Below are 27307 nucleotides of genomic sequence, written 5' to 3'. Positions count from 1 at the left end.
CAGCCGTAAACTCAGCAAAAAACAACATCTAATGTGACTAAATGCGACTCTTAGTGTGACTTGTAGTGGGGACATAGAGCACCCATATTGGATATAGTGAGATATTCCTTTGAGCATAAGTGGTCTGAAAATAATGCTAGGAGGGGGCATTGTGTACCCAGAAAAACATACAGACATAGTATGAGCATCCAAGTGGATGTTACAACATGACTTCTAATGTGCGGCAAAAGGTTGTCGCGGATAGGGCGAGCACATTTTACAGGCAAACAATTATCAAACAGGCATTCTATCTAGACGCGCCCTCGCGTATGGTGTACATATGAGGGCGATCAGGTCATAACCAACGGGCAATAGACTTTTTGGGCGGACATCAGCCAAACCCTTACAGCGTAAGTAAGGTAAGGTATTATACATACATTAACAGCTTAATGGCTAGTCACAGTTATATGCGAGAAGTAGCAATGCAAAATTGAAATTAAATGAAAATAAACGAAATTGAAATTAAAAGGAAATTAAAAGAAAAGTAAAACGAATAAATATGAATGTAAAATGAGAAGAAATGATGCCACATGTACCGACAGGAGGTGAGGAAGGGCGGCCCATATCGAGCGGTTATGTAAAACAGGTTATTACCAGTGTGGCTGTTAAACAGGAATGGTGAGTACAGATGCTGCGTGGCAGTAGAAAAATATTATCAGTGGAGTTTTAGGTGCCTGTGGGGCTAGCACGGTACGACCGTGGGAAAAATACCTTAAAGTTAATGGCTAGGTGTTTATCAAACCGGCATGCTATCTAAACGCGCCCTCGCGTATGGTGTACATATGAGGTCGACTAGGTTATAACCAACGGGCAATAAACTCTTGGGCGGACATCAGCCAAACCCTTACAGCGTAAGTAAGGTAAGGTATTATACGTACATTAACAGCCTAATGGCTAGTCACAATTATATGTGAGAATTAGCAATGCAAAATTGAGATTAAAATGAAAATAAATTACTGTAAAAGGAAATTGAAAGAAAAGTAAAATAAAAGGATATGAACGTAAAGTTAAAAGAAATGATGCCACATGTACCAACAGCAAGTGAGGTAGGACGGCATATATCAAGCGGTCATGTAAGGCAGGCTTTGGTATTACCAGTGTGATCGCTAAATAGGGAAGGTGGGTACAAATACATTGTGGCAGAAGAAAAATATTACCAGTGGAGTCTTAAATGCCCGTGTGGCTAGCACGGTACGACTGTGGGAAAGATACCATAAAGTTAATGGCTGGGTGTTAGCATTGTCTTTTAATCAATGCTGAGGTACTTGCAGTAGGTCGTCAGCCAGCGGTGTGCCAATCTTTTTCCACTCTTCGTGGTGGTTTCGGGCCACGTTCCTCATTCATTATGGGCATGTTCCACTGGTGCAGGAGGTTCATACCTTCGTCCACGGTGTGGATGACTGTTGTAGTCCCGTTCCTGGACACAATTAGGCGGATAGGGAAGCCCCAGCGGTAAAGAACATGGTTGGTGCGGAATGTTTCTGTCACCTTCTGAAAAGCTTTCCATTGTCTCAACGTGGCTGCGGAGAGATCCGAAAACATTTTGATGCTGGAGTATTCCTCAGGAAGGTCTTTCACCGTTCTGCTTCTTTTCATCAGTAAATCTTTTACGTGGAAATAATGCGCTTTTAGCAGCACATCCCTTGGCAAAGATGCGGCGATTTGTTGGGGCTTGGGAACCCTGTGCAAGCGATCCAGTAATAACATGTCCGCGGGGATCTCAGGGACTAGGAGCTTGAAAAGCCCGTGTACATAACTGGCTAGGTCTGCAGGGAGAACCGTCTCCGGTATACCCCTCAGCCTGTCCTCAAGATCCATAATTTTTGCCTCACACCGTTGCAGTTGGTCAGTGAGGGATTTGATCTGCTCTGTGGACGTGTTGTGCGCCTCTACCAGATCTTCCACTTTGGCCTCCACGTGTGTTGTGCAGGACCCCATGTCCTGCAGATCACGTTTTAATTCTGCAACACTAGATTGCCAAATAGAGATTAGCCGTTGGGACTGCTCGTCCAGAGCTTGCTTCAGGAGAGCGGTTGTGAGTAATTCACCGTCTCGTGGGGAGTCCGTCCCCGACCGCGGGCTACTTTCCCCAGATAGGTCGGCGCCATCTTGGACATCCTCGGTCGCGGATTGTCTCGCTAGGGCTGCCACCTTCTTTTGAGCGAAAAAATGCAGTTTTTCTGGCTTGTCTTGGTGCCGACGGGTTTTGGGTTGAGACATCCTGAAAATAGTTAGGTTTGTCTCGCAGGAAACCCACAGTTCTTCGTGTTCGCCTAGCTCGTGGTGCAGAGCTAAAAACTCATGCGGCCATCTTCCACCACGTCCAGCCACGCCCCCTCCCCGATCAAGCAGTTTTGAGGAGTTATAAAATATTAACTGAAGTATATAGAGAAAAACTGTTTTTGTTTTCGGATTTAGCAGTTAATACCATTTTACATTCGTTAAGTTTTGAAAATAATGTTCTTGAGAAGGCGACCATTAGCAGCAACACACTGTTGGAGACGATCTCTGAAATTTTGTACAGCTTGTTCACACATACCCACATCACCCTTCAGAGAGACCAGATGTCCAGGCAACATTTCTTTCAAAACATTGAGTGATTTGCTGGCTACGTCAGCTGTAGCCTCATCGTGTTGGAACCAGAACTCCCCAAATTCCTCTTCTTGAACAATCTCTTCAGTTCTGGGCTGCAGAAAATTTTCCAACATTGAGACATAACGTTCACGGTCACGCCTTCCTCCTCAAAAAAGTTTGGGCCTATCGAATTGTGATACGGCACACCACACCGTTAGTTTAGGGCAGTGATGGCGAACCTATGGCATAGGTGGCACGCCGGGCCCTCTCTGTGGGCACGCGGCCATAGGATTGCCATCACTGCAGAGTAGGCACCTGCCTGCCCAAAACGGCAGGTGCCTACTCAGCTTCCGTGTCGGGAGGATCAGAAGCAGGGGGGAGGGATCGAGGAAGCAGCTCTCCCGTCCTCCCGCGAGCTGTGTGGAGCGTTGCCGCGCGTTACCATGGCAACGCTCCACACAGCATCGCGCGGGAGGACAGGAGAGCTGCAGGACCGGTCCTGTCCTGCATACCACCACCGGACCACCAGGGATGGCTGTGTTCCCCCCCTCCCCTTCACCAAAGGTAACAAGAAGGGAAGGGGGGGGATACTGATTTCATATATATTTAATATGTCAAAAAAAAATGAATGCATCTGCAACTCCTCCCCCCTACCCCTACCCCCATACCCACAGCACCCCTACCCCCCTACCCACAGCACCCCTACCCACAGCACCCCTACCCACAGCACCCATACCCCCCTACACACAGCACCCCTACCCACAGCACCCCTACCCCCACTACCCACAGCACCCCTACCCCCCTACCCACAGCACCCCTACCCACAGCACCCCTACCCCCCCTACCCACAGCACCCCTATCCCCAGCACACCAACCCACAGCACCCCTACCCCCCTTACCCACAGCACCCCTACCCCCCTACCCCCAGCACCCCTACCCACAGCACCCCTCCCCCCCTTACCCACAGCACCCCTACCCACAGCACCCCTACCCCCCTTACCCACAGCACCCCTACCCACAGCACCCCTACACCCTCTACACACAGCACCCCTATTCACAGCACCCCTACCCCCCTACCCACTGCACCCCTACCCCCCTACCCACTGCACCCCTACCACTCTACACACAGCACCCCTATGCACAGCACCCCTACCCCCCTACACACAGCACCCCTACCCCCCTACCCACAGCAGCCCTACACACAGCACCCCTACCCCGCCCACACACAGCACCCCTACCCCGCCCACACACAGCACCCCTACCCCGCCCACACACAGCACCCCTACCCCCCACAGCACCCCTACCCCCCACACACAGCACCCCTACCCCCCCACACACAGCACCCTTACCCCCACACACACACAGCACCCCTACCCCCCACACACACAGCACCCCTACCCCCCACACACACAGCACCCCTACCCCCCCACACACACAGCACCCTTTCCCCCAAACACACACAGCACCCTTCCCCCAAACACACACAGCACCCTTTTCACACACACACACACACACACACACACACACACACACACACACACACAGCACCCTTTTCCCCACACACACACAGCACCCTTTCCCCCACACACACAGCACCCTACCCCCCCCCCCCCCACACACAGCACCCTACCCCCCCCACACACACACAGCACCCCAACCCCCCACACACAGCATTACACACAGACACATACACTGCACCCCTCAATGCAGTATATGTGTGTGTGTGTGTTCAGCAGTCTTTATGTATTCAGCAGTGTGTGTGTGTGTGTTCAGCAGACTGCGTGCGTATTCAGCAGACTGCGTGCGTGTATTGAGCAGACTGTGTACTCAGTAGTGTGCGTGAATTTAGCGGACTGTGTACTCAGCAGTGTGCGTGTATTTAGCGGACTGTGTGTGTATTTAGCAGTCTGTCTGTGTCTCGGTGTGTGTATGTATTAAGCAGTTGGTGTGTGAATGTGTTCAGCAGTCTGTGTGTATGTATTGCATTTGTTGGAGATTACTAATATTTGTATAATTTAACTCTCTGTTGTGTTCTTCTTTTAAAACAAAAGTTGTTAACTGTACGAGTAGTTTTTCTAAACGTAAACCTCAGTATTCAGGTTTAATTGCCATGTTGGCACTTTGAGGGAAAAAAAGTTGGCATGTATTGCGGTTCGGGCACTCGGGTTTAAAAAGGTTCGCCATCACTGGTTTAGGGGAATGTAGCGGTCTTTCATGAATCATTCAAGGGTTATTTTGAGCACAGTACTGGAAATTTTGCTTATTCACAGCTACTGAGATGAAAATGAAGAAAGCTGCTGCGGGAGGGATCTGTGCAAGCATTTGTTCACACAGATTTCTGTGACTGGCTTAATCTGCTACACTTAATTCCTGAGCCAACATCATCTTGTAGGGAGGAAACTGCAAATCTAAATGAAGAATCCTCCTCGGACTGCGGTCTGACATTCCCAAAGCAACAGCATGCCTTCGAGCAGAAAGTCCTGAAGACTGCTCAACTGCTGCTCTCACCAGCTGCACATTTTCCGATGTTCTTATGCACCTGCGTCGGCCATGTGTACCTCTTGTAAGCATGGTACCAGTTTCCTCCAACCGCCTTACCCATGAACGACTTGTTTTCGCATTAGGAACAGTGTTGTGTCGCGGAACTGTCGCCGAAATGCTCTTTGTGACGCAATCACAGACTGGTCGTTTTCTAAATACACCCGCACATCAAAGCCTCGATGTACTCCGGTCCAAACCATATTGACTACTGAAATGGGGTGACGAACGGAACACAATAAGACCAGGTGCACCTGCCTCCCCCCACCACAGCCCAAGCATTGACCCCTCAAAATTGCTTAATCGGTTCTGTGGCACCATGTATTACATTGATTACATCTTTCCAAAATGTATTTATGGGTAAGCATTGCCACCAAATGTGGATCATATTACCTTCATTTACATTTTATTTCCAACACCTATCTGATGAATCTGGGAAGATTTTTTTTTAAATGTTAGGTGCCATCTGTTTGAAAGTTTGAATTGTTTCCATAAGGTTTAGGCAGTGTCATGGGCATCTGCAGGAAGGGGCAAGGGGGGGCACTTGCCCCTCCTGGATTTTTCAGCTTCTGCTATTTTTCGTGTGATTTAAAATGAACTGCAATACCGGCGCCGGACAGTAGATGGCACTGTGTATGGAGAGAGACAGGGATAGGAAGCTACATCTATCCCTGCTTCTCTCTGCTGACTGAATACGCAGGGGAGCAGCACATGCAGGCAACAGAGACAGCCTACAGATGAGGTAAGTAAGGGATGTGGGGCAGCCTATAGATTAGGGGAGTGAGGCATGGGGGGGCAGCCTATGGATTAGGGGAGTGAGGCATGGGGGGCAGCCTATAGATTAGGGGAGTGAGGCATGGGGGGCAGCCTATAGATTAGTGAAGTGAGGCATGGGGGGCAGCCTATAGATTAGGGGAGTGAGGCATGGGGGGCAGCCAATAGATTAGGGGAGTGAGGCATTGGGATCAACCTGTAGATTAGGGGAGTGAGGCATGGGGGGCAGCCTATAGATTAGGGGAGTGAGGCATGGGGGCAGCCTATATATTAGGGGAGTGAGGCATGGGGCGCAGCCTATAGATTAGGGGAGTGAGGCATGGGGGGCAGCCTATAGATTAAGGGAGTGAGGCATGGGGGGGCAGCCTATAGATTAGGGGAGTGAGGCATTGGGGTCAGCATATAGATTAGGCAAGTAAGGCATGGGTTGCAGCCTATAGATTAGGGAAGTGAGGCATGGGGGCAGCCTAAATGAAGAGTCAGCAAGGGGCAGGAAGGTAAAGTAAGAGAAGGAGCAGAAAAGAGAAGGAACAGAAATGAGCAGGAAGGGTCTGCAAGGAGCAGGGGCAGCAAGGAGCAGGAAGGGTCTGCAAGGAGCAGAGGCAGCAAGGAGCAGGAAGGGTCTGCAAGGAGCAGGGGCAGCAAAGAGCATAAAATGTCTGCAAGGGGCAGGAAGGGCCTGTAAAGAGAAGGAAGGGTCTGCAAAGAGCAGAAAGGGACAGAAGGAGCACAAAGGTAAAGGAGCTGAAAGAATCAGAAGGAGCACAAAGGTAAAGTAGGAGAAGCAGAAAGGGTCTGCCAAGGAGCAGAAAGGAATCAGAATGAGAAAGGAGCAGAAGGGCGCAAAATAAGCTGAAAGTAGCAGAAAGGTAAATGAGCAGAAGGAGCCAAGGATAGAAGACAGTGTCAGAAGAAAAAGAAGACTGTCAAATGAAGGAGAAGAAAAGGAGATTGGAGCAGGAAGGACAAATGAAGTGAACCCTCCACTTTATTCTGGACACCACATCATAAGGCGTTGGTACCTGGGCCTGGCAGGGAAACTCTGGACCTTCTCATCTCTCAAGGTAAAAAGATATATCAGTGTTAATGTGTTCACTTGTATTTACTGAGTGTCAGGAAGCACAGAGTGCCACTGCGTAGGAATGTTGCTGATTGGCTAGAGCGGTCAGCTGGCACTCTAAGCCAATCAGTAGCTCCCCATTCATAAAAAAGTAAAACATTTTTATGAATCGGGATCTAGCGATTGGCTTACAGCGTCAACTGTCCACTCTTGCCAATCAGCGACACTCCGTTTCAGATGCCGAATACCACTGAGCGACCTGGAACTGGAGAAAGCCTTTGGGGTTAAACTATCTTTGAGCGGTTTAACCCCTTAAAGGAAAGAGAGCAGCCAGGGGCTTCCTGGCATTATATCAATTTCATTTAGATAAAGTTGTTATGGTGACCAGAATGTTCCTTTCATTTGCTTAAAGGAACACTATAGTGTCAGGAATACAAACGTATTCCTGACACCATAGTTGTGAAAACGCTATTCACTCTGGCTTTATGTGATAATGACTATGCTCCTCCCCTTCATGGCACTGTCAAAAAGGGGCCAAGCATGAATGTCCTTACAATTATGCCCCCCCTTGGAAAAATTCCTGTGGACGCCCATGGGCAGTGTATATGTTTGTGTAGTGTATTTAGAGCTTATCCACTCTCCTCCTTCTATATGTACTTGTAGCTTTTTTCCCCATTTGTTGATCAGTCCTATTTTGCCAGTAGGTTTTTATAGTTCTTTAGTTCGAGAAGGTGTCTGAGATGTGTAATTTTCTCCCCCTTATTTTTAAGAAGATATTCTGAAATAAAACATTTGATTTGCAGATAATTAAAAGTTTCTTTAGGGCAAATATTAAATTCCTCCATAATTTGGTTGAAGGACTTAATTTTATGGCCCACTCATATGTTTTTAAATTCCCTTATCCCCCAGTCTTCAAGGTATCTATTTTTATATTATCTAACATATCTGAAATGGTAGAAAATGGAAGCGCATCTATTATTCTATTTCTGAGTCCTATGTTAATTGTGAATTTATCCCACCAGGTAGTTAATTCATTAAGTATCTGTGATTTACTTTGTGCCTCGTTAATAATTTTTTTGTTCAAGTCTAAGACCCAAAATAGTGAGGATAGATTACTTTTAGCTTTTTCCATTTTGTACCATATTTCTTTAGTTGCCGCATTGTTTTGGGAGAGCAATATGTGGAAAAGATAACATTGCAAAATTTCTGGGCACCACAATCCTCCATCTTGCCTTGACCTGGCCAAGTTTTTCATTTTAACCTTTGCTTTCTTACCACCCCATACAAAATTAAAAAAGGATGAATGTTGTAAAGATAGCCAGTTTTCTGGGAAGTTGTGAGGGATCATTCTCTAAATATTGTCCCATTACTTTTGATCCCTTGAAAAGTGAGAGGCACATATACAAACTGTTGTAATTCCTACACCGTTCACCTGATTTGGATTTAAATACCTTCAAATTAAAGCCGAAAGTCTGCAGTTAAATCACACCTTGTTCATTTCATTTCAAATCCATTGTGGTGGTGTATAGAGCCAAAAAGATTAGAATTGTGTTGCTGTCCCAATATTTATGGACCTGACTGTATTTATTCTGATACTCCTCTGATTCTTAAGTTGTTCCATCTTGACCTGTCTTCCAGGTCTATCAGTTTGTTCTCCATGTGAGCTATTTTTTTTCTAGTGCTAGGTGTTCTTCTTTGTGAACTTTTCTCTTGTATTCCATCCCGTTTAATTTCTCTTCTATCCCTTGTATCCATAAATTAAGAGACAGCAGTTCTTTCTTAATGTCCAGGTTATTAACTTGAATTTCTTCTCTTAATTTCCTAAATTGTGTATCTAGGTGTCTGAGTAGGTGGTCATATTCATTTCTTCCTTCTCTTGACTGTTTATTTTCCTCCGTTTGTCCTTTATTAATATCTCCCTCTATTGGGATATTTGATAGGAGAGATTCCTCCAGGTTTGGCTTATTTCCTGGAGGATGTGGTGAAAAAAAGGAAAGGTGTTTTTCTGTTTTGTTTTCTGGTTTCTTTTCTTTTTTTCAAATGCTTGCCATTTTGTGTCTTTTTAGTGTCCATTTTGTTTATTGGTTTATTTACTCTCCTCTCCTCTTCACCTTCCCCCTGTCAGGGTACCTGTTGTCTCTACCTCAGAGGAGGTGAGACACTTAGACGTTCATCCTCTCAGAGGGGCTGACTCACTCGTTCCTCGCAGTTCTCTCGGCCGTTTACACGCCGTCCGCGAGGGACCCGCTTCCTTTTATGACGCGGCGCTCAGTAGCCGACGTCATGACGACAATCCGTTCCGACCTGTCAATCAAGTCCCGAGCACGAATCAGGACTCGTCGGGGGCGTGATTACCTATCTAGAACCAGGGTAATAAGAAGGGCTTTCTGCATTTGTTCATTGCCCTGTCGTGGTTCTAGCTTGTCTAGTCACTCAGTGCTCTTGTTATCTATTTGTCTCTTTGGTTTTGACCCGGCTTGTTTGTCCTACCCTGCTTACCTCTATTACCTTTGACTCGACTTGTCTCTCGCTTATCTGCTCTCTCGTTCCCTCGACCTCGGCTTGTCTCTAGACCATTCTTTGCTTACTCCTTACGTTAGTCCGGCCATTCTAAGGTCCGGTATACGTACCTACCTCCTGTTTGTACTTTGCGTGTTGGATCCCTGTCCCGATCCTGACATTACGACAGGGCCAATGGATCCTGCAGGTACAAACACTCAGGTTGGTTCTTCCGACTCTAGATTTGAGGCCATGGATCATAGAATGGATCAGATGGCTCTAGCGCTGCAGGCTTTATTATCTCGTTCTAGTAATCAACCAGAAGAGATGCGTACTACATCCATCTCCCCTGTAAGTTCAGGTCTAGAGGTAGCCACAGTAGGTGCTTCTTCCCGTATTACTCCCCCTGTACGTTATGGTGGCTCTCCGGATAAGTGTCGTGTTTTTTTAAACCAGATAGGTATTCATTTTGAATTACAACCCCGCTCCTACCCTACAGATAGGGCGAAGGTTGGATTCATTATCACACTACTCATTGATAAAGCTCTGAGATGGGCCAATCCATTGTGGGAGAATGATAACCCGTTAGTCTATAATTATAATGCCTTTGTCGCTGCTTTTAGAAGAACTTTTGACCCTCCAGGTAGAAAGGTCAATGCAGCTAGATTACTGTTGCGCCTTAGACAAGATAACCGAACCCTTGTGGATTATGCACTAGAGTTCAGGTCCTTGGCGGCAGAAGTTAAGTGGAATGAACAGGCTTATATAGACGTATTTTTAAACGGATTATCAGATGAAATTCTAGACGAAGTTGCTACAAGAGAGCTTCCTGAAAATTCGGAGGATTTAATTTCTTTTATTTCTCGTATTGATGAACGTTTAAGAGAGAGGCAGAACACTCGAGATAGAACCCGTAGACCTTCCTTTAAACTAGCTCCCTCATTTCAAAGTCCTGAATCCACAACCTCAGCTTTTCCAGAACCTATGCAGATAGGCAATACTCGCCTCTCAGAAGAAGAGAGACAGTACAGGAGAAGGGAGGGGTTGTGTATGTATTGTGGAGTAAGAGGGCACCTACGCCTAAATTGTCCTAATCGCCCGGGAAACGCTCGCACCTAAGTTTCTCTAGAGGACAGGCCTTGGGTGTTTCTATTTTGTCCTCTATACATAATTATAAAGATCACAGGCTTCTGCTACCTGTTTCTTTAGCTTGGGAGAAGGGAGTACTAAAAACTATGGTGTTGGTAGATTCCGGAGCTGCTGAGAGCTTTATTGACCAAGTTTTTGTTACTAAACACTCTATTCCATCCCAGCTAAGGGATACACCCTTGGCCGTTGAGGCCATAGATGGTAGACCATTATCTGAACCTGTTATTTTTCGTGAGACCATACCTGTTAACTTAACTGTTGGTATCCTACACGAGGAAGGTATATCTCTTATGCTTATTTCGTCTCCTTCTGTTCCTATAGTCCTGGGGTATCCGTGGTTAAAGAAACATAACCCTATTATTGATTGGGAACTAGGGGAGATAACCTCATGGGGTCAGGGTTGCCAGAGCAGGTGTTTACAGAAAGTCTCACCGGTTTGCGTAGTTAACGCACCGGCTAATTCTACCCAGTCTACAGACGTACAAATACCGCCTCTGTACCTGGATTTAAAGGCAGTTGTGGCGAAACCAACTTCGCCACTGTGAACTGGAGAAGCCTGGTTGCTAGCCTCCTGCCCTGCGACTATGGCCCCTGGACATATTTGGGGCATATTGTATTTTATCGTGCGACTGCTGGCCCTTTAAGTACAGTGAATGGTATTTTATTGTACTGCTGCTGGCCCTTTAAGAACTGTCTGGGGACCTATTGAGACTTTGGGTAACAATACCCTTTAAGACTATGGCCCCTGAAAACGTATGGACTTTTATTGGTGTGTATGGCCCTTTAAGAACCGTCTGGGGACATATTGTGACTTTGGTGAACAATGCCCCTTTAAGACTATGTCCCCAGACCTGTAAAATAACTTGCCCCTGGCTTTCTCCCACTTGGTTCAGTAAATAGGGCTTACTGAACCAAGTACCACACAGGCGGACCACCCAGAAGCTAAAGTGTGCAGGCAATTTACCTCCCAGGCTGTGAGGTTACTGCCGGTTAATTGCACGTGGCGGCGGCCATCTTGGTTTCCTCGAATGCGGTCAGCGGTGTATGCTAAAGATTCTGTGGAACTAAAATCGGCTACACATTCTGCCGAACACCGCTGACCCTTACCTTCTCCCATACGGAACTTGCAGCTCCAGAGACTAAGTCCCGTTCGAAATGGGACTTAGTCATTTTTTCGGCATGAAATTGACCGACCGCACAGCCCAAATCTATGGAACTGTTTTGGGCAGGAAATTGTGCTTGCGGTCGGTCATAAAGGACTTCCAGCTAACTTTTGATCCACTGGAGGGATTTGGCTGATTTTTGGAAGTGTTTATGTTTGATGTATGCTGAGTCTGAATATGCAACTTTTATTGAAATTGAATGTATGGTTTTAAAGTTACAGTGTGTGTGTAATAACTGTATTTTTATTGTATGTAATAATTGGTTTAACTGTTAATCTAAGGGGAGGAAATGTGTGGGAGGTACATCCCTGTGATTGGTTAATTTCATCCTCCCCCTGGGAGTGTCCTGTATGTACTTGTTTGTAATAAAAGCCAGACTGGGTGTCCCAGTCCTCAGTTCCTGTTTTACCCTCAAAGTGATGTGTCGTCTCATTATTGGGGGAAGGATTTATTGTATGCTGTTCCAGTTGACTGCTAGGAGTACAAGCCTATTCGTATGGTTCCTATTCAATGGTCTACAGCATTCATATGCTTGGGAGAATTTAAAAGGTTTCTCGGATTCGGTGATTGTGGTGTCTGCCAGAGTGCTTGGAGTCCTCGTGAAGCGCTAGGAGCATCCATTAACGGAGGTACCAAGTCGGGGTGCCAGGCGATCCGTTACAGCAGTCTTTGACAAAAAGAATGCTGACACCTTACCTTCACACAGGCCCTTTGACTGCAAGATCAGACTCCTGCCTGGGACCATGCCTCCGAGGGGTACGGTATACCCTTTATCCACTAAGGAGAACTTAGTCTTAGAGGAGTATATTCGTGAGAACCTAGACAAAGGATTCATTAGGAGATCCTCCTCTCCTGCCGGGGCCGTTTTTTTTTTTGTGAATAAGAAGGATGGTACGTTAAGGCCTTGCATTGATTATCGAGGCTTGAATAAAATAACTATTAGAAATGCCTACCCGATTCCTTTGATTACTGAGCTCTTTGATCGTCTAAAAGGCTCCAAGATTTTCACCAAGTTAGATCTCAGAGGGGCGTATAACTTGGTGAGAATTCAGCAGGGAGACAAGTGGAAAACAGCGTTCAATACCCGTTATGGGCACTATGAGTACACGGTAATGCCTTTTGGGCTCTGTAATGCACCGGCAGTATTTCAGGACCTGATCAATGAAGTTCTTAGGGAATTTCAACATGATTGCGTTATTGTATATTTGGATGATATACTAATACACTCTAGAGAAATTGAGACCCACCACAGACAAGTCAGAAGGGTATTGCGCAAACTTCTACAACATGGGTTGTACTGCAAATTGGAGAAATGTAGTTTTGACCAATCTCAGATAAACTTTCTTGGTTACGTGATTTCTGGGGACGGGTTTAAAATGGATCCGGATAAACTCCAGTCTATTTTAGATTGGCCATTACCCAGGGGCCTCAAGGCCATTCAGAGGTTTATTGGATTCTCCAATTATTATAGGCGTTTCATTAAAGGATACTCTTCTATTATTGCTCCTATTACCAATATGACCAGACAGGGGGCTGACACTAAGACTTGGTCTACTGAAGCTCTCGTTGCTTTCAAGACACTCAAGGAACTTTTTGCTTCTGCTCCGATTTTAGTTCACCCTGATACTACTTTGCCTTTTCTACTCGAGGTAGACGCCTCAGAGACAGGTATAGACGCTATCTTGTCTCAAAGGTTAGGTGTGGATAAACCGTTACATCCATGTGGTTTTTTTTCCAAGAAATTATCTGGGCCTGAAAGCAGATATGACATTGGTGACAGGGAACTACTAGCGGTTATCATGGCTTTAAAGGAGTGGAGACATTTATTGGAAGGGACCTTGCATCCTGTTACTATTTTGACGGATCACAAGAACTTGTCCTATATTGGGGAGGCCAAGCGCTTGTCCGCCAGGCAAGCTCGTTGGTCCTTGTTCCTCACTCATTTCAATTACGTGCTCACTTATAGACCTGGTTCTAAGAACTCTAAAGCCGATGCTTTGTCTCGCCAACATGAACCTTCTACTATATCTGAGGCGGTTTTGTCTTCTATAGTTCCCAAGTGCAATATTATCGCCAACACGAGTCTCAGGATTCATTCCCAGTTGCTTACCGAGATCATGAAGTTACAGCATCTGGCTCCTAAACAGGGTCCTGGGGCACGGTATTTCTTTCCTCCTGAACTCCAACTGGAACTGTTACAGTGCTTTCACAACAGTAAGGTGGCTGGGCATCCTGGCATTCGCAAGACGTGTGCCTTGATTTCTAAAGATTTCTGGTGGCCTTCACTACGTAAGGATATTAGGGATTTCGTCGGAGCATGTGAGGTCTGTATGAAGACTAAACAACCTCATACGCTTCCATGTGGGTTTTTGCATCCCTTGGAAATTCCCGAGAGACCGTGGTCCTGTCTGGCTATGGACTTCATTGTCGATTTGCCTGTTTCTAAAAAACAGACTGTTATTCTCACGGTGGTTGACAGGTTTACTAAGATGGCTCATTTCGTGCCCTTACCTAAACTTCCATCTTCTCCCGAATTGGCTGAGATATTCGCGAGAGAGATTTTTCGTTTACATGGGATACCCTCCGAAATTGTTTCTGATAGAGGTTCCCAATTTGTTTCCCGTTTTTGGAAATCCTTCTGTTCTCAACTGGGCATCAAATTGAATTTCTCTTCTGCCTGAACGCACCAACCAAAAGATTGAACAATATTTGCGTTGTTTTGTTTCCGAACACCAGGACGATTGGGTCGGTCTGATTCCTTGGGCGGAGTTTGCACACAACAATCTCGTTTGTGATTCTACTCGTTCTAGCCCCTTTTTCATGAATTATGGCTTTCATCCTTTCATTCTTCCCTCGGTTTCTCCTTCCCAAGAGGTACCGTTGGTTGATGTTCATGTTGCCAATTTGAGGAAGTTGTGGGATCAAACTCGACAAATTCTCCTGCAAGATTCCGCGTTGTTCAAGAAACACGCTGATAAGCGTAGAAGGGCGGCTCCGGTTTTTGTTCCAGGTTATAGGGTATGGTTGAGTACCAGAAACATTCGCTTGAAGGTTCCTTCTATGAAATTCGCCCCTCGTTACATTGGTCCTTACAGGGTTCTGACTCGAATTAACCCAGTTGCGTATCGTCTGGTCCTTCCATCTGCCTTACGCATTCCTAACTCCTTTCATGTTTCCTTGTTGAAGCCTCTAGTATGTAACAAGTTTTCCTCCACTGTATCTTCTCCTCGCGCTGTTCAGGTTGAGGGTCAGGAGGAGTATGAGATCAACTCCATCCTCGATTCTCGAATCTCTCGGGGGAGGTTACAATATCTTGTTGACTGGAATGGATATGGTCCTGAGGAGAGTACCTCAGGAGGATGTGCATGCTCCTCGCCTCCGCAGGGCTTTTCACTCACGTTTTCCATCTCGCCCCGGTTCCTTCCGCCCGGTGGGCGTTTCTGAGAGGGGGGGTACTGTCAGGGTACCTGTTGTCTCTACCTCAGAGGAGGTGAGACACTTAGACGTTCATCCTCTCAGAGGGGCTGACTCACTCGTTCCTCGCAGTTCTCTCGGCCGTTTACACGCCGGCCGCGAGGGACCCGCTTCCTTTTATGACGCGGCGCTCAGTAGCCGACGTCATGACGACAATCCATTCCGACCTGTCAATCAAGTCCCGAGCACGAATCAGGACTCGTCGGGGGCGTGATTACCTATCTAGAACCAGGGTAATAAGTAGGGCTTTCTGCATTTGTTCATTGCCCTGTCGTGGTTCTAGCTTGTCTAGTCACTCAGTGCTCTTGTTATCTATTTGTCTCTTTGGTTTTGACCCGGCTTGTTTGTCCTACCCTGCTTACCTCTATTACCTTTGACTCGGCTTGTCTCTCGCTTATCTGCTCTCTCGTTCCCTCGACCTCGGCTTGTCTCTAGACCATTCTTTGCTTACTCCTTACGTTAGTCCGGCCATTCTAAGGTCCGGTATACGTACCTACCTCCTGTTTGTACTTTGCGTGTTGGATCCCTGTCCCGATCCTGACACCCCCCCACCTTCTTGTCTCCACTTTTATACCCAGTTATATTTTATCTTTCTTTCTCTACTTCGCGTTCACTTATTCCTGCTTTAATGGAGTAGTGAATTCAGTGTGAAAAATAGAAAAAATAAGGATGGAGTACAAGGGGGCTGGAAGGAACAGCAAGAGAAAAAGGAACAAGCCAAAAAATACATAAATTAGTCAATAAAACAAACAAAAAAAAAAACCACAAGGAAAATTAACCCAACCCGCTTAAGACATTCAGACAATCAGCTCAGCACTGTGAGCAAAGTTGAATGAACTTTAAATCATCTATTGCCCACTGAGTTCTCCCTCAATTTTCATTTAGGGCCCCCACCTGCCGTTCATTGGCCAGGGGGACCCTATGTCCCCCGTTTAGTTGAATAGCCCTCAATTATGGGACTGAGGGGGACAATATGTCCCCCCACCAATTATTTTAATAGGTGCCCACCATGGGGCACTTTATTGGAAGTTGGGGTCTTTTTTTTTTACAACAGTGTGACGCCACAGACTGCTCACTGTTTAGTAGACATGCCCCTACTCACGACATAGTGAGTAAGGGCAGAAGGGAGATGTTAATCTCTTTTATTTATTAATACTAAGTAGTTTTTACTTAGTATTAGTAAATTTGGTGTTTCCCCTTGTTTTCTCATGTATTTCTTGTATTGTGCCCTGTTTCCCCATTCGGGAGCACCCATACAAACAGCACCCATTCGTCTCCTGAATGAGGACCACCCCGGTACACCACTAGAATGTTCACACCAATTACTTAGAACGTTCACACCAATAACTTAAGTGCGAAACCGCAAGGAAAGTAATTAGTGAGTGCTCCCCTGGGTCGTCGCCATGTTTTATAGACGAACGCAAACCAGAGGGAGCATTCATATCCTGAAAGAAAGTGTTTCCCTTGCCTGGTGGTCGCACAGGAACCTCACAAACGGAGACCAATCGGGGAATGTACTTTTGTGGGGTTCCTGAGGTTGGTGGGGACACTTTTGGGGTACTGTCTATTTTGGCAGGGTTTCTGTGCCTGGGAGACAAAGGGACTAGAATATTTTCCCGCTCCTTGGCTCCAAGGCACAGAGGATCCTGGGATGAAGACCCTTGTCTTCTTGTGTAGAAAACCCCTTGAATGGGTGGCGGGCTTTCTGTACCTGGGACAGAATTTTACCCCAAGCTGGCTGGCCCAGCATCATTGTCCATCTCATTGATGATCTCATTGGAAAAAAACTCCAAACGCTGTAACCACTAAAGGTATTTAAACCCTGCAATGTAAACATCTCTGCTCCTACACAATGGCAATGTTTTAAACTGCAGGGTTAAAAAGAGAGGAACATGGCACCCTGACCACTTCATTGAGATGAATTGGTCTAGGTGTCTATAGTGTCCCTTTAAGGTGTGGACAGGAACATAGGCCTCAATTTAATATTACTGAATACGCTTTTTAAATAATTTAATATCATGGTTTTGGAAGATTCCCTTCTATTAATTTGATATACAGTATCTCACAAACGTGAGTGCACCCCTCATAATTTTTGTAAATATTTTATTATATCTTTTCATTTGTGCAACACTGAAGAAATAACACTCTGCTACAATGTAAAGTAGTAAGTGAACAGCCTGTATAACAGTGTAAATTTGTTGTCCCCTCTAAATAACAACACACAGCCATTCATGTCTAAACCGTTGGCAACAAAAGTGAGTACAGCCCTAAGTGGAAATGTCCAAATTGCGCCCTGAAGGCAATGCCGAAAACCTTGTGACCAGGAAATGGACCGGCATTGCCGCAGAGTAATGGGACTTCATTACTTCATTCGTTTGCACTTTATCTTTTATCCAAGGACTTGCATATTATTGCGGTAGTGTATGCATGTATTTCTTTTGCACACTGCCTATATATGTCCTGTTTTAGTATTTTTAATTCAAATAATCAGTTTTTTGGAATATACCCTGAGTCTGCTTCAGAGATACCATCAAAGCCAAACATTGGCACCTTAATACTTCTTATATAGAGCCTGGCACGGCTCTACACTTGTGAGTGTAACTTTTATTATTACTCATTTTTTTTTCAATTGTACAGATTACTCTATGTGTGGTTGTATTTATTTGTTGTAGATCCCAAGAGTGGTACTTCTACTTACCTACTGTGGATGTCTATTGGGAAGTATATATATATATATATATGTATATTTTACCTTCTAATTAATAACACTGGGTGTTGTATATGTTTGGTAGTGTTTGACATTACTAGTCTTTATTTTATAAATGATTAGCATAATTGCTAATTAAATTTGTTTATTGCAAATTAATTTAGTTTGCAAATTATGCCATAACTACAGTCGCAGAGGTCACAACACAGTGGCATAGGGAGCCATGCCACTGCAAGCCTCTGAACAATGAATACAGAGACTAGCTTTCTGTATCCTGCTCTGCAAGCTTGTCCTTTAATACAACTAAAGCACCTTATACACACAATGCAACCCCTATTTTTTTCCACTGTGGGTGTTAGTGGGGGGCCTCATGTTTGAGTCTCGCCTAAGGCCTCACAAAGTCGAGAGGATTTTACTGGGTATATCTGTAGTCTACACCGATCTGTGTATTGTATAGATATTTATGTTTTGTGCCCAGCTCTGTGTATTGTATTTCTATTTTGTTCTCAGCTATGTTTGTGGTATGGTTGTCTTTGTATTGTACTCAGCTCAATGTATTTTATAGTAATGGAGGAGGCTCCTCAACAGCTCTAGCATATAGCCCTCTACACACCATTTACATATCATCTCTTGACTTCTATAATGTATGATACACTTTTTTAAGTGTTATGTTGTTTTTGTTTTTATTATCACATTTAATCTTTCATTTGTTCATTTGCATGAGCCATCTGCTTAGTTCAAAATGGCAGAAGTTTATTTTTATTCATATCAAGTCTGTACAATTTTCTCAATACTCAGATATTAGTGCACAGCACAAGAATAATCCAACTTGAAACAGTCAGATTGAACCATCCTAACACCTCTTTATCTTAGTTTTTCCTTCGAAAATCATTTGAAAAGTCACTCCAGAACAGAAACTATTATATAAAGGACCATACAGGAACTTTGATTTTGTTATACTTGTGCTTTATTCTGCCCAAAGAACTACTTACCGGTTTATAATGCTCTTTTCTGATGTGGTAAGATATGAATGATTTAGGTTTTGGGACCTCATTGAGATTAATGCCTCACATGGTACATTTGGAGGTTTGATGCAGTAGAAAAATTCACCATCTCTTTTATCTGCATACACACATTTATCTTCTTGTGATTCAAAATTAAATCCACAAAATGTCTCAATCTCCTGAGATTTATAGAGAAAATTTCCAATGAAGATAATATTTTTATATCCCGCATTCCTAGCTCTCCATAAAGCAGACACACCCTCGCTTGGATGATATAAAATAATTGATATTTTCACATTTCCTTCCCAAGATAGAATGAAATGGATATTATAAGATCCATTATTAAAATCTTCAACTCTTCCAGAAGCAGCAGCTCCAAGATCGGTGGAATAGATGCGTGCTGTTAAGAAATCTCCTCCATATGTCTTCCTTTGTCCCAAATAGTTGAACATATCAACACGGACAGTTAAAGAATCTCCGTTACAATACTGTTGTCCGTAATGGAATATAGTTGCTCTGCTCTTTTTAGCACTCGATGTTAGATTGAAATGTGTGAAAGGAACACTTGTGATACTGTTATTTATGGTATTAAAAATCTGGTTTATTTCAAAGTCCTTCTCAGAAATATGACTGACGTTGGATCCATAAGAGCCCAGGAATGAAACATTGTTTTTTGAATGTGATATTTGAAGAATTTCAGACTTGAAATACTGTTAGGAAAATAAAAATAAAATAATTATTTATTGACTAAGCTGTCTCCTCTTTAAATTTACATTTCAGATTATAATCACTGAGTAAACATACCTGTATAAATGTTCGGTGATATGTGAAGATTAGCATTAGAGCAGCAATCCATGAAATAACCAAACTGATCTTATAGCCTCTGGCTGTAAAGTAGAACATGTTCCAAGTTCTATAAAAAAGATTAATTTATTGGTAACTCACTAAACAAATTAGTCAAAAGAAACAGGAATACAAATTAAAGCATTTTCTTTTTTATATACTAACACTACAATAATATTTATAAACTATATAAACAATAAAATAAACGTATAATTTGGTAATTCCCTGATTTTTTGCCAATTCATTCTGAACAGATAAACTGCACCAAAATATGATGTGATTTTAACAGATTTGGAGAATTTTCACAGATCAGCTTTTTCCATGAGTTTTGCAATTAAACCCCTTCAGGACCGGCCTGTTTTTGCGATGTTTGTACGTTAAGGACCAGAGCAGTTTTAACACTTTTGTGGTGTTTGTGTTTAGCTGTAATTTTCCGCTCTCTCATTTACGGTTCCCATACAAGTTATATATTGTTTTTTTCAGGACAAAAGGGGCTTTCTTTACATACCATTATTTGTATTATGTCCAATATTGTATTTAAAAAAAATAATAAAATATGGTGAAAAATTAAAAAAAAAAACATGTTTTTGGACTTTTACTTGAAAAATCTTTTACTTATCTACAAAAGCTAATGAAAAAAACTGCTAAATAGATTCAAAATTTTGTCCCGAGTTTAAAAACACCCAGTGTTTACATGCTTTATTGCTTTTTTTTGCAAGTTATAGGCCTATAAATACAAGTAGGAAATTGCTGTTTCAATATATATATATATTAAATGTATCAATAGTGACCTTGTAACACCGTTATCTGTCATAAATCCCCGAAACACACCTAACATGTACATATTTTTTTAAAGTAGACAACCCAGGGTATTCAAAATTGGGTATGTCCAGTTTTTTTTAGTAGCCACTTAGTCACAAACACTGGCCAAAGTTAGCATTTATATTTGTTTGTGTGTTAAAAATGCAAGAAACGCTAACTTTGGCCGGTGTTTGTGACTAAGTGGCTACTAAAAAAGGCTGAACATACCCCATTTGCAATACCTTGGGTTGTATTCTTTTGCAAATGGTATGCCATCATGGGGCTAATTCTCATTCCTTGGCTACCATACGCTCTCAAAGGCAACCTAACCAATCCGACAAATTTCAATAAAAAAAAAAGTAAAATCAAGCCTTATATTTGACCCTGTAACTTTCACAAACACTATAAAACCTCTACATGTGGGGTACTGTTATACTCAGGAGACTTCGCTGAACACAAATATTAGTGTATCAGAGCAGTAAAATGTATCACAGCAATAATATCCTCAGTGAAAGTGCTGTTTGTGTGTGAAAAATGCAAAAAACTTCACTTTCACTGACAATATCATCGCTGTGATATGTTTTACTGTTTTGAAACACTAATATTTGTGTTCAGCGAAGTCTCCCAAGTAAAACAGTACCCCCATGTACAGGTTTTAGGGTGTCATAGAAAGTTACAGGGTTAAACACAGTGCTAGCAAATTAAATTATCTGGACTTTCGGCCTGGGTTGGCAGGCAGGTCCCTCAAATTGCAATCATTAAAATTACTTAATTAGGTAAAAATATTACATAAATACACATGTAGAATTTTAATATATATACATATTTATATATTTGACGTCTACGTGTATATTTATGAAATTATTTATGTAATTATGTATATGGACATATGTATATTTCGTATTGTTTTTATTTATTTATTTATACATAGATATATATATCATTACATTCTAAGTATATTTTGATATAAATATATATATATATATATATATATCAAAATACTGTTAGAATAAAATTGCATATATAAATATTTTTTTATAATTATTACAAATTATTTTTATTTTTTGTTATTTTTATTAACATATTATTTGTATTTTATAATAATATATATATACCATATATATAGCAATTATATATATTGTATATATTCGTGTGTAATTTAAATATAAGTGTATTTTTATATTACTATACGTATATATAAATATAAAAATACACTTAATATGACATTATATATATGATACATATACATATATTATATATAGATATAATACATGTATATATATCATATATATATATACACATATTATTATTTTTTTTTACACTGATTTTACACTGTTTTTTTTTTACTTTATTTTTTTGATTTTTCACTTGCAGGGAGACTGCCTGTTAGCACAGACAGTCCCCCTGCAGGCAGATACACAGACACCTATTGCGGTCATGTGATCGAGTGATCACATGGCTGTGGGGTCCTGATCTGCCGAGGGGGGACTGCCCGGGCAGACAGGCAACCCCCCTGGACCGGGTGGAGCACTGATCGCCGCCGTGGGACCGACGGCGATCAGGTAACTAGCCCCAGACCGTTATGACGGTTCAGGACCGTCAGCGGTCCAAACGCACGTTTTACCGCTGACGGTCCTGAACCGTCAGCGGTCCTGAAAGGGTTAAATGAATTCACAAAAAATAAAATGTTGTGAAAAATCTAAAGAAAGCCAACATAAAATAATGTGGTACTCATTTATTGCAGAATGTACATTAAAGATTAACCCTTCAAAACATGGTAGGACTGTCACATTATGGGCTTTGGAAATTTAGGGAAAAAAATATTTTTTAAAATAAATTATTTACATTCTATGCTATATTGCATTGTTTCAATGTAGTGCTGCAAACTTCTCTTTTTATGTTTTTTTTCTCCTCCATTTTCCTTCTTTTACTTTCTATCCCTATTCCTGGTTTATTCTGGTTATTCCCTGCTTCCATGCATTTCTCACTCTCAAAATCATGTTCTGCTAATTATGGCAGCCCACAACCCTTCTCCCTAATGAGTGTTTATGTATGTTTACTGAGCTGGAATTACCCATTAGGCAGCCAAGGGCCTAGAATCAGACGTCTGAGTCTGGAGCTCTGTCTCTGATCAAGCCCCCTCTGCACCTACCCAGCAGGGAAATTAAAAGATCTCCCTGTTGGGTTTTTAAATGACTACCGTGTGATCCATGGAGCAGCAGCAGTTCCTTGAGGTTGGGAGTCAGAGGTTTCCCAACATGAAACAGACCCGAAGGCCTGCAACTGCACCAACGGACAACCAGGGATTGTATTTGTGCTTCGCCTTTCTTGCCCAGAAGGAAAGCAGAAGGAGGTAAATTGTTATATTAAAGAGAAAAAGGTATTCAAGTGTGGGGAGACTGCGTTTAACCACTACCAACGGGTGGTGGTCCAAAGTGAGGACACTTGGTCCAACCCCTGTTTAGAACCCCCATGCACCATTAATACCTGTGGGGGACACTAGTTCCCCCCCCCCCCCCCCCTTTATATCATAAAAGACCCAGACACTTATCATTTTTGGAGGTTAGGGTGGAATTAGGATATCACCCATTTTCTTTTATTAAATATTGTCTCCCCGCTGGCCATGGGTGGAAAGTGAACAGTGATCTGGATACCTCCCATTATTTTTTGAAAGTGCCAAACCTGATGCCCACAGAGGAAGACTATTCTACCGTGTTACTTAACAGGGCTTTCTTCATAGGCCTTTCTAGTGACTTGGCAGCAATGACTTCAAACCTCCTTTGACTCCGATAGGCTCAACTCCCTTCACCCTAATACACACCTTCCTCCAACCCTGCCACATCTACCCCAGCCATGCCACACAACATTGTCACATTAACACTCTCCTAATCCTTTCACACTTACCCCCCTCACTCTGTCACATTACATCCTCCAACCATGTCACAATCACCTCCCAACCTTATCACACTCACAGCCCAACCCTGTCTCATTCACACCTCTTGCCCTGTCACACTCACCTTGCCATAGTTACCCCTTTACCCACCCTGTCACAGTCACCCACTGAAGACAGTCATCATACACACACATTTATGAAACATATTGGGAGGACAGGGGCCAGGGGGCCCAAGCAAATGCTGAGGGCCTGAATTGCAAAATCCAGTTGAAAAGTGTAAACAGTATGTGGAGTTTGTAGGTCTCATATAAACTGGTGAGATAGCTCAGTGGGCTAATGTATTCCACTAAAGGAATTTTGGAAAGTGTTCTTGTCCAAAATTGAAATGGTAACCGGATCTAACTTCCCCTTTGCCCCGGAAATGCTTATATTACATTACATTTAAATATTTATCAGTATAATGTAGATTTGCAACACTTTTTTACCCACGCATTAATAGCAGCAAAGATTTCTATTGCTAGAAGGTGGAGAACTAAAAATCTACCGAATTGGGACATAGTAACCTACTAAACCTACTAATTTTGCAACTTAGGATGGAGGGAGATCTGAATAGAAATCTGAAGAAAAAAATGTATTTCACATAAATAAGTGGTTAAAAAAAATTGTCGGCAGTAGATTAATATACATAGAAGAGGAAAGGAAGAGAAGAGAAAAGGAAGAGGGAGAAAGGGAAGGAAAAAAAAGGGGGGAAAGGTGAGGCGAAAAGAAAAAGGAAGGAAACAAAAAAATGCTAGCTCATATATCAGTATTATGAATAGCAATGCAGAGAGACTAGGGAAGAGGGTTTCAACATCGTGTGTGAATGCTGTGTTTGCTTTATGTTTTAGTTTTTTTTCTTTGTTAATGAGTAATATTAATGTTTTATATAAATTAAAGTCATATAAACAGGAAAAAGAGGGGAGAGAAAACATTGATGATGACTAATATACCAATGCCTGAGATGCAGAAAGCTTGAAAGAATATAAGAGGCTGGTAACGTCTGAAATGAAAAGGAAAAAAAAAACAAAAAAAAAGCCTTGTGGTATTTGAACTCTTTTCATAGCTCTTGGACATAGCAATATAAGAATACATGTACTGAGAACTTTAAGGGTTACTGCAAAAGAACACCCCAATATGTGTTCAGCAACATCTACTGAGTACAGTGATACCCCCCATGTATAGGTGTGTCTGGTTCTCTGGGGGGATAAAATACCTTATTTGGAGGGTGCGCATTCCGGTTTTACAACTTGGAATTTTCACAGCTGGTCATCATGCACCCATGTCCTATTTGGGACATTTTTTAAGCCGGTCAGTGTAATTTATCCCCATCAAACCATATAATTTTGAAAATTAGACAACCCAGGGTATTCAATATGGGGTGTGTCCAGTCTTTTTTAGTAGCCACTTAGTCACAAACACTGGCATTTATATTTGTTTGTGTGTTAAAAATGCAAAAAACAATTATGAACTCTAACTTTGGCCAGTGTTTGTGACTAAGTGGCTACTAAAAAATACTGAACATACCCCAGTTGCAATACCTTGGGTTGTCTTCTTTTACAAATGGTATGCCATCATGGGTGTACTTCTCATTCCTTGAATACAATACACTCTCAAAGGCAACATAACCAATCTGGGAAATTTCTATGTGAATAAACAGCCTTATATTTGACCCTGTAACTTTTAAAAACACAAAAAAAACTGTACATAGGGGGGTACTGATATACTCGTGAGACTTCACTGAACACAAATATTAGTGTTTCTAAACAGTAAAAGGTACTACAATAATGATATCACCAGTGAAAGTGGTGTTTGTGTGTGAAAAATGTAAAGAATGTAATTTTCACTGACAATATCATCGCTGTGATGTGTTTTACTGTTTTGAAACACTAATATTTGTGTACAGGTTTTAGGGTGTCTTGGAAAGTTATAGGGTTAAATATAGTGCAAGCAAATTACATTCTCTGGACTTTCTGCCTGGGTTGTCAGGCAGGTTCCAATTTCAGACCTGTTTTCTTGATGTGTTTATGTATCTTCTTTCTCAGTTTCTAAAAGTGTCAAACATTTAGAAGTAGTAATATTGTTTCTCTTGGTAGATACTTGCTTTAAACAGCTGTCCAAATTTTACTAAGCAAGTAACGTAAGCAGGATTTTGGAGTAAGAATAACAAGTCAATAATAAGTCAGTTTTGGGGTAAGAATAACACTTTAATATACATTTCACTATGTATATATGTTTTTAATTTATTAACGTTATTGTTTGTTTGTTTGTTTTACTTTTTTTACTTTTTTCACTAGCAGGGGGACTGCCTGTCAATTCAGGGCTGTAGTGGGTGCAAGGGGGTATAGGGGATCTAGTGGGTGCGTGGGGGTAGGGTCTGTAAAGGGTGCACTGGGGTAGGGGCTGTAGTGGGTATAGGGGATCTAGAGGGTGCCTGGGGGTAAGAGCTGTAGGGGGTGAAGAGCGGTCTGGGCTGAGGTTGCTTGGAGTCAAGGACAGACTGACAGTGGTCTTGGCCCCTGAGCAAAATTAGGACCTGGGTCCCCTGCAGACCAATATATATGTTGGTGTAGATGTACCGTGTATTTGATTGTATGTGCATGTAAAGTGAATGAATGTTTCTGTGAGCCCTGGTGTAAGTCTTCAGAGTATAGTTAAATACATGTTTTTTTTTTCTTTTTAAATAGGGTAGTATTTTTTTATGTGTGTTTACGTAGCATTGCAATATGTATAAAAGGGTATGCAGGCCTCCAAATTTTGCGTCTTAAATTACAAATCAGGTGTTAAACGTTATGAGGAACACTATAGTGTCAAAAAATAGAAACGTGTATTCCTGACACTATAGGTTTAAAAATAGACGTTTAGGGCCCAGCCCCCCTTCTCTCCCCCATTAGAAAGGTACAGCCTGGGTGTGTAGCGGTACTTACCCTCTCCAGGGGCCGGCCGGGGTCCTCTGTTCTCGCCGCGCGCGGTCCTGCTTTTGCACGAATCGCGCGTGGTCCTGCTTTTGCACGAGCCGCGCACGGGTCATCTGACGGCGATATCAGAAAGGCAGGAAGTGACCGCGAGAAGCGGTCACGTGTCCCGCCTGACTCTAAGAGCGTGCCGCGTGTCTCGGACGCGCTCTTAAAGGGACAGTGGGAGCCGAAATATGAAATGCTCTCCCATTGGCCGCTGTCATGCCACATTCCCCATACACTCACGTTTTGGGGGCATGGATATGACAGGGGCCAATCAAATTGAAATCTTTTTTTGCCTCTAGACTAAATTTGCCTCTAGACTATCTGGACTATTCTTGCGTGTTGGGGTATATTACCATGACATTACGATAGGGTCATGGACCCCACAGGTTTAGGACAACAGATGGCCACTCATGAGGCTAGATTTGCAGAACAGGATCACTGTATGGATCAGATGGCTCAAGCCATCCAGACACCTTTATCCAGAACAGCTCCAGTGCCTGTACCAGCGCCTCCTGTAACCCCTGTAACACCTAAGTATGGAGGGGATGCTAAGACATGCAGGGGATTCCTTAATCAAGTGGAATTCCACTTTGAGATGTATCCACGTTCATTTCCCACTGATAGATCTAAGGTGGGTTTCCTTATGCACCAGCTTACTGATAAAGCACTTGAGTGGGCAAATCCTATTTGGGAGGCTAATGGACCTATGGTACATGATTTCAATAGCTTCCTCACGGCTTTTCGTAGAACCTTTGACACAACTAAAAGGTCAAAGAATGCCGCCAGGGCG

At 42.9% G+C, this 27307-nt stretch overlaps 1 protein-coding gene across 1 annotated transcript in view; it reads right to left on the bottom strand.

Annotated features, from left to right (window-relative positions):
• LOC134569200 (NXPE family member 1-like) overlaps positions 1–19884 on the bottom strand; it is a 103402-nt gene extending 83518 nt beyond the window's left edge. Inside the window, exons 1-2 of the mRNA XM_063428114.1 lie at positions 19786–19884; positions 18970–19691 (exon numbers count right to left, since the gene is read on the bottom strand). Coding sequence (XP_063284184.1) covers positions 18970–19691; positions 19786–19884 — 821 coding nt within the window. The remainder of the gene's footprint in view (positions 1–18969; positions 19692–19785) is intronic.
• Positions 19885–27307: the final 7423 nt, after the last annotated feature.

Source organism: Pelobates fuscus, chromosome 7 (assembly GCF_036172605.1).
Source record: "Pelobates fuscus isolate aPelFus1 chromosome 7, aPelFus1.pri, whole genome shotgun sequence".
NCBI classification, from domain to species: domain Eukaryota; kingdom Metazoa; phylum Chordata; class Amphibia; order Anura; family Pelobatidae; genus Pelobates; species Pelobates fuscus.
The sequence above is the reverse complement of the archived record's forward strand: the minus strand, read 5'-3'. Positions and strand labels throughout refer to the sequence as shown.